This window comes from Pempheris klunzingeri, chromosome 23 (assembly GCF_042242105.1).
Source record: "Pempheris klunzingeri isolate RE-2024b chromosome 23, fPemKlu1.hap1, whole genome shotgun sequence".
Lineage (NCBI taxonomy): Eukaryota > Metazoa > Chordata > Actinopteri > Acropomatiformes > Pempheridae > Pempheris > Pempheris klunzingeri.
Genome location: NC_092034.1, coordinates 16,026,769 through 16,040,278, shown reverse-complemented (window position 1 = coordinate 16,040,278; position 13,510 = coordinate 16,026,769). Strand labels below are relative to the sequence as shown.

Genomic DNA, 13,510 nt, shown 5'->3' with positions numbered 1-13,510 from the left:
AATTATTAGAATATTGTGTTTTTCTCCACAGAGTTGGCACGAGAACTGGACTTTAATGAGGAGAGGATCAACCAGATAAGGATTGAAAATCCCAACTCACTTCAAGACCAAAGCCATGCCCTTTTGAAGCTCTGGACAGAGAGAGAGGGAAAGCATGGAGCAGGTTAATGATAAGGAGGATACATATTTATCAGAATTATTGCTTTTTAAACAAGTACAAAGTAGAAACACTCGTGCAAATTTAAAGTGGAATATTTAAGTCTGTTTTTGTGTCACCAGAAACGACACTGATCAAAAGACTGACTAAGATCAACCGAATGGACATTGTCCACCTCATTGAAACCAAGATAATCAAGTCCACTCAGGAGGAGACATCATCACATACCTATGCAGAAATAGAGCGGACCATAGCACTGGATCATAGTGAAGGTACACAAGTCAATGTTAACGTGACTTAGACTCATGATTACATTGTGCTTATGTCTATGCTTTCATATCCATGTTATTTTCAATAGATATACAGACACAGACAGGTTTTTGTGTGAGACGGCCAGTCAGGCACTTTGGGTCGCTGGGTAGCTGTGGGATTGAGCTTGGAAGTGGTTGGCCACTGGGATATGTACGATTTCATTTCAAATATCCTCGTGGATGTTCCCAAAGCTTATATTAGAGTTACACTAAGCTAAAGTGGCTATTGTTAGCCTACCCACCTTAGCCGGTCTGATTGATCCATAACATAAATTAAAAGCCAACTAACTGAATAATAATTGTATATTTTTTGGCATGTCATACATCATATATTTATATTTCTACATCAGCGAACATTAACCAGGTATAGGTGTGGCATATTATTTATCATTTACCATAAATACATTGAGTAAGTAATTATTTGCTACTATGGTAGGTAGGTGAGGAAAGTGATCAAATTGAGGTGCCACACAAATAACTGATCAGCCATTAATTCCACACTGCAAAATAAGGTGGAGACAATTCATTAATTTATACCAGTAAATGTCTACTATTTCTGCACTGTATTCTTTGTCAGGTTTCTCTGCTCTTCATGAAGACATTGACAGCCCAAGGCCAGGCAGGCGTACAGAGGCTGCCCGTAGGAGTCCAGGCTCGGGACAAGAGGTACCCATGGTGTCGGCAGAGGACCTGTCCTCCAGTTTGTCATCACTTCACGAGACAATGGGACGACTGGAGACAGATTCCACAGCAAAAAGCCGTCTTAAGAGTGCCCAGAAAGAGAAACTACAAAAAGAGATGGAGACAACATAGTAAGTTACACAGAAAGTTGAATTCATGTGATTACAGCCCCGTTAGCTTTCAAGATGTTTTCTTTTTTTTTGTATAAGCTTAGGCATGGGTTACACTGTACCCCAGCTTGCATTTTGCTGCAAATATGAACACTGGTCAATCTAGATGGTTTGGTCCTTACCCAAATGAGCATTTCTGCTTTTTCCTGGTTTCCTGACCTGTTTTCTTCCTTTCAATAATAATAAAGTTAAAAATCTCTTTGATGCAAATTTCTAACCTCAAAAAGGGATAACTTTTTAGATTTTAGTTGACCTTTACTTATTGTTAATGTGGCTCAAATTGGTATTTTCAGTTAAGACCATATGATGATATGAAGAAGTACTAAATGAGTTTATTAGATAAAGGACTTATTAGCTTCTGTTCTTTTTTTTATTGATCACAGCAGCCATCCATTGACTCAGTATTGAAAATTCTTTTTTTTCCCAGCTCATCACAAAGAGTATATGAGGAATTGACAGACACGGTACACACTGGCAGTTTTAAACAAGTAAGTCCTTTCTTCACATTGTACCGCACCTCTCCCTACAACCTCCGATCCCATATGATTGATCCTGTGTACAAAGGGGGACCCAAGCTAGGCACCCTGATTACCCCACCTCCTTCCCCTACTGTTGAACCGTTTGATGATGAGGGATCTGCTGGATATAAGGGGGCAGAGGGGGGAGAGGGGTGGAGCTTGGAATGTCTACAAACCACCCATTCTGAATATGAAGCTCTTTATTTATCACCATTGCCTTGGCGAGAGTCATCCAATACCTCTCGAACAGGTGTATGTGAGAGTCGACCATTGTCTCTGACCGATTTTGGAGATAGCTTGGTTGAGTGTGATCAAGCTGAGCAAGACTTTAGGAAACTGTCTATGGAGTTAATGGAAACCAATGAGGTCTCTGAAAAGACTGGCTTAACACAACAACCAACCAGTGACCAAAGGCTTCAGCTAACTCAGTCTCCTTCTGGTTCTGTTAGTGCAATGACAGAATCCACACAGATGGAAAAAAAGGCCAAAAGACACATGGATGAAGTTTCTCGTCGACTTTATAAAGTCCTGTATGGATATGATGTTGATCTGATGGACTCAGATAGTGAGGACGTGTCTGTTGTGCCTGCGAATTCACCCCCAGAAGATGCAATTCAAGCTGGAGTCAGGAGAGATGAGGTTGAGAGAGCTGCTAGACACACAGATGTTGAAGAAGATGTGTCAAACTCCATGCTTGAGATTGATGGTTACCAGGCCTCAATTTTAGGTGACCTTGATGTTAAGTCCATTCCTGGCACAAATCAAGCAAAGGATTCTGCCACCCAGGCATTAAAAGGTTCCTCTGATGTCAGTTGTACCATTCCAGGTTTAATGTCTGAAAAAACAGAACTTGGGAGCTCAATTAGCTTCATTCAGGTGTCACATGAGTCAACATTTGAGCAGATGGATGTTCAGTCACTAGATAATGTTATGTCAGTCATATCAGGACCTGAGTTCAGCTTTGAGAAAACACTGTCATTCAGTCAGAAAGAACTTGAAGATGAAGTTGTGATTCCCATAGAGTCTGCACCGGAAGCATCCAGATTTAGATTGTGTCTATCAGAATCCACTTTTGAAACCACTTGTGATGATCGATCATCTTCACCTGAATGTGTGACTGATACAGCAATATTACTGACAGAGAGTAGGGCCTCATCACCTAAATCAGTTTCGTCAGTAAATGAGCTGAATTTTCTTGCACCTGACTCTCCAATACCTCAGTTTAGGCCCTTGTCTCCCCTACCACCTCCTATGTTTCCATGGGAAACTGGTGATGTTGGGGCTTCTGCTCAGGGACTACCATTACTGAGTGCACCAGGAGGCACCGCTATGCTGTTTTCACCAGAAGCAGAAGAAAGGCCATTAACACCAATGGTTTCAAACAAAAGACCATTTGGAAGGCCATTATCACTAGGCTGTGATTGTAGTGGTGAGAGATCCATCTCACCTCAATCATTAACTTTTGATATAGAAGACAGATGGTCACCTGATGTGACTGACTCCCCTGATTTCCATGAAATGAGACCATCATCTCCTGAATACTTTGGGTCCATCACTGCGGATTGTCCACTTCTACCAGACTCCCCGGTCTATAAGTCTTTAACAACTTGTCAATGTAGATCATCATCACCTCAGTCAATATCATCAGATATGGAATTTGAAACAGCACCTTTGGCGTCAAAGCTTTTTGAAGACAGGCCAACATCCCCAGTATCTGTAGCATCTACAAATGAATATAAAGCATTATCACCTGATTCACCTTTACCTGAATTTAGTGGCACCTGGCCTGATGATGATGCTTGGGTTGTTATATCTTTGTCTGATGTTGAGGAAAGACCATTTTCACCAGAATCAGTGCCTGAAGACAGACCAATGTCTCTACAATCAGAAATGTTAGACATCAGAACATCCTCTCCTCAATCAGAAGCATTCAATGAGTGTCTGTCCCCAGATTCTCCTATACCACAATTTACCTCATCTGTGCATCATGTTGTCACTATAAATGATAATTTATCATCACCAGAATCGGTGTTGTCAGATACAGAATATGAGGCTATGCAATTGCTATTACATTTTGAAAATAGGCCTTCATCACCTGATTCTTGTGGTTCTGTAAATGATTATGGGTTACTGCCTAATCCTGTAACTCAGTTACCTCTTGAGCAAGACATGACACATGAACCGACAGGAGCTACAATTTTTGTAGAGGAAGTATGTGCTGCAAATCAGTTTGAAACAAAAACAACCAAAGTTGATCATCAACAAAAGTCAAAGTCTGAAGAAGAAAATCTTATGAAACATAATGAGACTGAAACTCCCAATGCACAATTAGTAGTACCTGATGGCAGTCAAACTGACCAAAACATTGTCACACCGCCAGCAAGAGGGGAGTTCTTGTCAACTGATGTAGAAAACTCAAAGGAGGAACTGCCAAATCCTATAACTAAGAAGACAAAATCTGCCACAAAGGATGTTACAAAATATCAAAAAGAATCATCTGAGTTTATACCTGAAACATGTGAAGAGACACAAGAATTCGATGAAGCTCTTTTGCTTCCAGAAACTGCATCTGATGATCTGCCGTCATTGGCATTTTCTACAAATGTTGCTGAAGATCAGCAATTACCTGTAGAGTCTGCTGCTGTGCCTGAGCATCATGTACCCTTATTCTTAACAGAATATTCAATGCCAGTCTACAGTTTAACATCTGATGCAGAACTTTGGAAGCTCATCTCTCAAATTCGTGACCCCCAGTATGTAGGAGAAGCCTTCATGAGTCAAAATCCAGAATCCTATAAGTCAAAGCCAGGTGAAGAAGCTGAAGCTTTGCAATCAGGAAATTACCAACGATCCTTTTCAGCAGATTCTGAAGCAGATTATAGACCCATGTCACCACAATCACTGTTGGTGCTAGATGAATTTAGACTAGATTCCTCTCTTTCAGGGAGATGTGTAGATAATCAGCGAACTTTAACACCAGATTCCCCTATTCCTCAGTACTTTGCCTCTTTCTATGAACCGTCTCAATTTAATCACAGATCAGTGTCAACAGAGTCAGTATTGTTAGATCTGGATCTAGAGACTGATTTTGACATTTCATCTGTTTTTGAGGATAGACCTGCATCTCCATATTCAGTAGCATCTGTAAACATATACAGGGCACTATCACCTGACTCACCTATTCCTGAGTTTACACCATCTTTAGCAGAATCAGTTGTAAATGGTAGACTGGATCGGTCTTCATCACTTGAATCAATAACCTCTGATCAAGAATGCATTTCTGACTCATTGTCATTATTAGTTGCTGAACACAGACCACCATCCCCAGATTCTATCCATGAAAACATGCTTTCACCTGACTCACCTATTCCTGTATTTGGACAGGGTTTGCCAGAATTTAATGTTTGGAGCACATTCTCGTCTCCTACTTCAATTTGTTCAGATTTAGAATATGGGGCTACGTTTCAACCGTCACACGTGTCCTCCGAAGTGAGGCTATCCTCACCTGACTCACTTTTTTCTGGAGATGACTACAGAGGTGCCTCACCAATACCAGAATTCAAAACAGGGCTAACTGAATCAGTTTCCGTCATTGATCATAGATCATCTTCTCCTGAATCAGTAGTTTCTGGTGATGAATATACACAATCAAGTGTAGACATAAGTATTTGCAAACAGGGACCTGACTCACTGGAATCCCAGGTATCAAAGACCACAGAGAGATCATTGGATGTTAGTAGTCAACCCTTACCTGTAAAGGCAGTAAGAGTGCCAGTATATAAACTTGTTTATGATGCTGAACTTTGGAAGCTTATTTCTCAAATACGTGATCCTCAATATGTTGGGGACACTTTTTGTAGTAAAACTGGTGTTTTTGAGTATGCTGGAACAAGAATTGAGTATGTTATGAATGATTCAGATGTGAAAGAGGGAGAGTTAGAGCATGGTGTGAAGTCTGACATTGCAGATTCAACTGATTTAGATGTTCTACAAGCAGCAAAGATTATGAGGGAAGAGAAACCAGTGCCACCTGATACAGAATACAGACCTTTATTACCAGGGGAATTGAAATTAAGAGCATTCAGGTCTGATTCACCAGAGTCTTTAAAAGACATGTCTGTGGATTCCCCAGTTTCCCAACAGTCTGTACTCTCAGATATCAAGTGTGGTTCAACTTCAGAGTTCTTTACGGACCAGAGAGCAGACTCACCTCAGTCAGTTGGTTCCATGCTTAAAGCAAGGCAATCAGCTGGTGCAACATTCAGAGAAAACCAGCTAATGTGTCAACTTTATGACCCCCATTATGTAGGGGAGACAGGTAGACCAATGTCACCTGACTCTGAGGAAGAACATATACCATTCTCCCCTGAGGCCCTGAAGTTACAGAGTAGTGTGAGGTCTTATTCCCAGGAGACAGGGAACTCTGTAAATGAGTACAGACCTTTGTGTCTAGAGGAACATCACATGATACAGTCTTGTGAACCTATGCCTGATACAGAACCAGAGCAATGTCATGTTGTTGCTTTATCTGCAGAGTCAATGTTATCATCTCCTGAATCAGAAGTATCACAAGGCCAACATAGGCCTTCCTCTATTGACTCACCAGTGGTTGACCTCAGGCTGGAGTTACAAAACTCTCTTGTTTTAGCTGGTAGATATAGATCATCCTCACCTGAATCAGGTGCCCCAGATCTTGTGGATTCAGCAGCATTTTCTCTTTCAGAATTTGGTATCAAAGATAAATCAGATTCTCCTGATTCAGTGACATCAGATATTAACAGAAGGCCACTCTCACCAGAGTCAGTGACAGAATATAGACCAATGTCACCTCAGTCACTGTTGACAACAACAGAATTACGAACATCGTCTCCTGATTCAATAACATCACTTAATGAATTTAGGATGTTATCGGCAGATTCTCCTCTACCACAGTTTAGGCAATATATAGAATCAGCTCAGTTAGTTTCGGGGAGCAGGTCATCATCACTTTTATCTGTAATGTCAGACACTGACGTGGATGTTCTGGACATGCCATTTATTAGGGTTGAAAAGAGATCCTTCACTCCTGATTCTGAAAATGAGCTCAGGGCCCTGTCACCAGATTCACCTGTACCTCAATTCATAGCAAGAGTAGTTGAACGTTTTCCATCATTTTTTGGGTTTATGTCAGCATCCCCTGAATCAGCTACAACAGATGTTGAGTATGCACCTTTGATTCATCAGGAATCAGGAACATCAGATGTAGAACTCGCTCTAACAATGTGTCCGCTTCTTGAACTCGAGGGAAGGGCAAATTCTCCACAATCAATCTCGTCTTTCAATGAATATCAGTGTTTGTCTCCAGACTCTCCAGTACCTCAGTACACCCATACTAAACCTCCCACTTTGACAGCAATGTATAGATCCACACCATCTGAATCAGTATATTCAGACGAGGATTTAGAGACTGATTTATGTATCCCTTGGCTTTTTGAGGACAGAGCAGCATCTCCTGGCGTAGCTGCATCCAATGATGAATTTAGACCTCTTTCACCCGATTCACCTATTCCTGAATTTATGCAGACAATTCAAGAGTTCTGTGTATTACATATAGACTTAAGGTCCTCTTCACCTCAGTCAGTGTTGTCCGATTTAAATGAAGAAATTCAGTTATCTTTCCCACTGATAATAGAAGACCGGCCTTCATCTCCAGAGTCAGTAACATCTCTGAGTAAAAACAGAAGACTCTCTCTTGATTCCCCTCTCCTTGACTTCAGACAGGCTTTGCTGGCGACATATCCCAAATTTAATGCTTACAGGTCATCATCACCTGAATCAGAGGCTTCAGAAATAGAATATGCTCCTTTGATTTCACAGACGTTTGATTTTGAGTACAGAGCAGAATCTCGTCAATCAGGGGGGTCTGACTCTGATCTTAGATGTTTGTCTCCTGACTCTCCACTGCCACAGTACACTATAAATGCACCCATCGTGTTAGACATTAGATACAGATCCACATCACCTGAATCAGCATGTTCAGATGAGGATTTAGAGAGAGATGTGTGCATCCCCTGGCTTATTGAGGACAGGCCAGCATCTCCTGATTCAACTGCATCCAAAGATGAATTTACACGACTTTCGCCTGACTCACCCATTCCTGAATTTACACAGGAAATACATGAATCCACCATATCTCACATGGACTTGAGATCCACATCACCTGAATCAGCGTTGTCTGATTTGGACATGGAATTTAAGTTACCTTTCCCAGTGATAACAGAAGACCGGCCTTCATCTCCTGAGTCCTTAGCATCACTGAGTAAATACAGAAGACTCTCTCTTGATTCCCCTCTCCTTGACTTCAGACAGGCTTTGCTAGAGACATATCCAGAGTTTAATGCTTATAGGCCATCATCACCTGAATCAGAGGCTTCAGAAATGGAATATGCTCCTTTGATTTCACAGACGTTTGATTTTGAGGATAGAGCAGAATCTCGTCAATCAGGGGGGTCTGACTCTGATCTTAGATGTTTGTCTCCTGACTCTCCACTACCACAGTACACTATAAATGCACCCACCATGTTAGACATTAGATACAGATCCACATCACCTGAATCAGCATGTTCAGATGAGGATTTAGAGAGAGATGTGTGTATCCCCTGGCTGTTTGAGGACAGGCCAGCATCTCCTGATTCAACTGCATCCAAAGATGAATTTACACGACTTTCGCCTGACTCACCCATTCCTGAATTTACACAGGCAATACATGAATCCACCATATGTCACATGGACTTGAGATCCACATCACCTGAATCAGTGTTGTCTGATTTGGACATGGAATTTAAGTTACCTTTCCCAGTGATAACAGAAGACCGGCCTTCATCTCCAGAGTCAGTAACATCTCTGAGTAAATACAGAAGGCTCTCTCTTGATTCCCCTCTCCTTGACTTCAGACATGCTTTGCTAGAGACATATCCAGAGTTTAATGCTTATAGGTCATCATCACCTGAATCAGAGGCTTCAGAAATAGAATATGCTCCTTTGATTTCACAGACGTTTGATTTTGAGTACAGAGCAGAATCACGTCAATCGTCTGACTCTGATCTTAGATGTTTGTCTCCTGACTCTCCGCTACCACAGTACACTATGAGTGCACCCACCATGTTAGACATTAGATACAGATCCACATCACCTGAATCAGCATGTTCAGATGAGGATTTGGAGAGAGATGTGTGCATCCCCTGGCAGTTTGAGGACAGGCCAGCATCTCCTGATTCAACTGCATCCAAAGATGAATTTACACGACTTTCGCCTGACTCACCCATTCCTGAATTTACACAGGCAATACATGAATCCACCATATGTCACATGGACTTGAGATCCACATCACCTGAATCAGTGTTGTCTGATTTGGACATGGAATTTAAGTTACCTTTCCCAGTGATAACAGAAGACCGGCCTTCATCTCCTGAGTCCTTAGCATCACTGAGTAAATACAGAAGGCTCTCTCTTGATTCCCCTCTCCTTGACTTCAGACAGGCTTTGCTAGAGACATATCCAGAGTTTAATGCTTATAGGTCATCATCACCTGAATCAGAGGCTTCAGAAATAGAATATGCTCCTTTGATTTCACAGACGTTTGATTTTGAGTACAGAGCAGAATCACGTCAATCAGGGGGGTCTGACTCTGATCTTAGATGTTTGTCTCCTGACTCTCCACTGCCACAGTACACTATGAGTGCACCCACCATGTTAGACATTAGATACAGATCCACATCACCTGAATCAGCATGTTCAGATGAGGATTTGGAGAGAGATGTGTGCATCCCCTGGCTGTTTGAGGACAGGCCAGCATCTCCTGATTCAACTGCATCCAAAGATGAATTTACACGACTTTCGCCTGACTCACCCATTCCTGACTTTACACAGGCAATACAAAGGTTCTCTGTGTCTCATGTTGACTTAAGGTCTGCATCACCTGACTCAGTGTTGTCTGATTTGGACATGGAATTACCTTCCCCAATGTTTTTGGAAAGCAGATCTTCATCTATTGAATCTCGAACCTCAACAAGATTGTCACCTGATTCACCTGTACCCGATTTTAAGAAACCAATGTTTGGATTGCCTGAAACTATTTTTGGACAAAGATCAGCATCACCCGAGTCAACGTGTTCGGATATAGAATACATTGTGATAAGCCTAGGATCACTAGTTTGTGACAATAGACCCTTTTCACCTAGCTCAGAAGCATCTGGAGATGAATACCAGGCTCTGTCACCAGACTCACCCATACCTGAATACACACCAGAAATGTCTGAACGTGTTATTGTGAATATTGGGTATAGATCAACCTCCCCTGAATCCATTGAATCAGATATTGAGTATGCTTTGAGTGAGCTTTTGATGTTCATGAATGATGATATTGAGAATAGGCTGGACTCTCCTGAATCATTAGGCGCAGAAGAACAAGAGAGGCCTCTATCAGTTGAGTCCCTACCCGAATACAAACCCTTGTCATCTGCAGCATTGATGTTACTTGGAAACATCCACTCGGTATCTCCAGAATCTACTCAATCACTTGATGAATACAAGAGATTATCTCCAGACTCACCTCTTCCTTGTTTTGCACAAAATGTTCTTGAGACTACGACACTAGAAACACACTATGGGTGTTCATCCCCAGAATCATTATCGTCAGATATGGAATGTTGTTTGGCGTCATATGACATAGAAGTCACTGACATGAGAGCAGTGTCGCCTCAGTCAGAAACTTCAAATGATGAATGTAAACCCCTGCCCCCTGAGTCACCGATACCTGATTTTACAAAGACATTTGTAGATAATATGATGACTGTGAGAGACAGCTCACCCACTGAATTTTCAGATTCAGGTGATTTGTCACAAACTTTTGACCCATTTTACATAGAAGACAGGTCAGTATCACCAGAGTCAGTTCAGTCAGATAAGGAAATGTTACTGTTGGCCTCCAAATCATCAATAACTGATTTGAAAGTCTCAGCTGACAACGAAGCAACCATTGATAGCACTGTTTTATCAACAACGATGGCACCCACTTCAGCTGAGGAGTCAGCCATCATGGTAGCTGAGTATAATCTCATTCATGATGCAGAGCTGTGGAAACTGATTTCTCAAGTACGTGATCCTCTGTATGTGGGAGAGATTTTCCACAGTAAAACAGGTTTCATGCAGTTTATTGGCAGCACAATAGAATATGAAAGGAGTATTCCAGATGATGAACAAGGTAAAAAAGTAAAAGATAAAAATGAACATGATGCCCCTACCACAGTGCCACCTTCGGAGGTGACACATCAATTTACTGCAACAGACACAGACACAGCTGATGATGGCTTTCTTTGCACATCAAGTGCACAGGTCATATGTGAAAAACCTCTTTCAGAGTCACCTCCACCATTGACTGAACACATTTTGTCTTCGGGAAGAGCTCCATACAGACAGGCAAAGTACACATTTGAAATACATGCCCCTGACGCACAGACAGATTCTGATGATGATTGGGTGGTTGTATCAGTATCTCATGCAGAGAATGAGGATGTATGCTATTCACGAGAATCCTCGATCGACTATAGACCCACGTCCCCTAATTCAGTCAGTGTGGTAGAAGGAAGAGCATCATCACCAGAATCTGTAAAATCAGTCAATGAGTTTAGACCACTCTCACCAGATTCCCCCTTACCTGAATTTACAATGGCATTGCCAGAATGTGTAACATTCCTGAGATCAGAATCTACACTGTCAGAGTGTTGGAATGACAGAGACAGGTCACCTCAGTCATTACCTGAATACACACCTACGTCTCCTGAATCAGCCATACAAATGGCTTGCAATAGAGCATCATCTCCAGAATCAGTGCCTGACTTCAATGAGAACAGGTCACTTTCTCCAGATTCTCCCATCCCTCAGTTTACAGTATCATTTGAGGGATACACAGCTATACATACATCATCATCACCTGAATCAGCTGATTCAGATTCAGAGTGTGAGCTTATGGTCATATCATCAGGAGTCACTGAGACAGACAGGCCATCCTCACCTGAATCCATATCATCTGTCAGTAACTTAACACAACTGTTGCCTGACTCGCCAGTTCCTCAGTTTATGAGAATATTGTCTTCTTATTTTATGGATGCGACCCATGGTGATAGATCATCTTCACCAGTGTCCTTGTCATCAGACTCAGAGTTTGTTGCTTTACCTATTGATTGTTGGATTGATGATAGCCCAAGGCCACTAAGCTCTCAAAATGATGAGTCAGAGGAGGACTCAGACTTTTATTTAGAGAGAAGTGATAGGGTCCTATCTGAATCAGAACTTTTGAGTCATGTGACATCTACTTTATTGTCTGATCAGACTTCAACTTTACCTAATGAAAGCCGAATGACTGTGTCACCATTACTAATTCAAACTAGTAAAACAAAGTCGAAGGAAGAACATATCAGTGATGACAGGCAAACAATGACAGGACTGCAATCAGAAGTTGTGTCACACGATGAAAGGATGACGCATGGATTAGACGCTGAAAGCATCTCAACTTTAAAAACCGCTGTTTGTGAGGAGGACATCCCAAAAAACGTTGATGTAAACCCATCAGCAGCTCAAGATGCAAAAGGAAAGGAAAAGAAGGTCGTACAAATTGGTGCGCGAGGAGAGAGCAAGACTGAAGCCTCACAGAGGGTAAGCCTGAGAGCATGACAATCAAGCAAAGACTCTTGACTTGTTTTGGACACACTCATTTTGATGGAGCCAATAACCGTGTGCCTTGATGAACTAATAATGACATGAGGAGTTGTCGGTAATGCCTTGAATGTGTCAGCAATGTTGAAATACTTTTTGGCCTTAGTTCAATTCCAATTCACTTGCTTTTAAAGCTGCATGTCATGGCTTCACATGTATTGTTCTTAACCCGATGAGACGTTGGCTGGATGGAAAATAACCTGTCACTGCAGTGATGCTAATCTGGGGAATGGGGCATTTTTTAGGTTCACTTATTTAGCTGATGTTCATATTCACTTACAGGCTCCATCTGAGACACCAGAGGAAACACAGTTTCATGCAGACAATGATGCTACAACAGAGACACAAGACGCCAGTATAATAGGTTTGCTGTTCGCTGATGATAAGCTGATGAAATCGGTGCCCCTACTGCTACCTGATCGGAGCTCATTCATTACCCACAGAACTGTCACCCCAGTTCTCCCTGAATCTGAGAAGACATCATGTCTAAAGTCGGGCAGATCACATGGGTACTCAGATTGGGAGCTGTCTCCTACAAAAGCACAGCCAAGCGAGCTTTTTTCACCTATGTCAGCTCAGTTTTTGGTGCCACCAGATTATGAGGCAGTATTTTCAGGACATCAAACTCTGAGAGTTTCTGAATGCAGCCAAGCCTGCCTGAATGATTTGAGTCCAGTGTCTCCAGTGTTCCGTGACTCCATTTCACCTGAGGTTGAGACTGACAAGACCACCAAAGGTGAGTCTGCAAATGTTGAAGATTTCGAGTTTTCTCCAGGCTGGAACAGAGTCCTCTCAGAATTTGAGAAAACGGTCTCTGAATTTGAATCAGAGGATCCAAAGGTCCTACAAAAGGAACTCAGTAAGAGAACAGAATCTCCACAGCACTCTGACTCAGATGTGGAATTCTTTGACTGCAGACAA

At 41.9% G+C, this 13,510-nt stretch overlaps 1 protein-coding gene across 1 annotated transcript in view; it reads left to right on the top strand.

Annotated features, from left to right (window-relative positions):
* The window catches only part of ank2b (ankyrin 2b, neuronal), a 119,520-nt gene that overhangs the window by 100,957 nt on the left and 5,053 nt on the right, over window positions 1-13,510 (top strand). Inside the window, 4 exon segments of the mRNA XM_070854674.1 lie at window positions 32-163; window positions 280-429; window positions 1,046-1,280; window positions 1,747-1,807. Of these exon segments, the coding sequence (XP_070710775.1) occupies window positions 32-163; window positions 280-429; window positions 1,046-1,280; window positions 1,747-1,807 (578 nt within the window).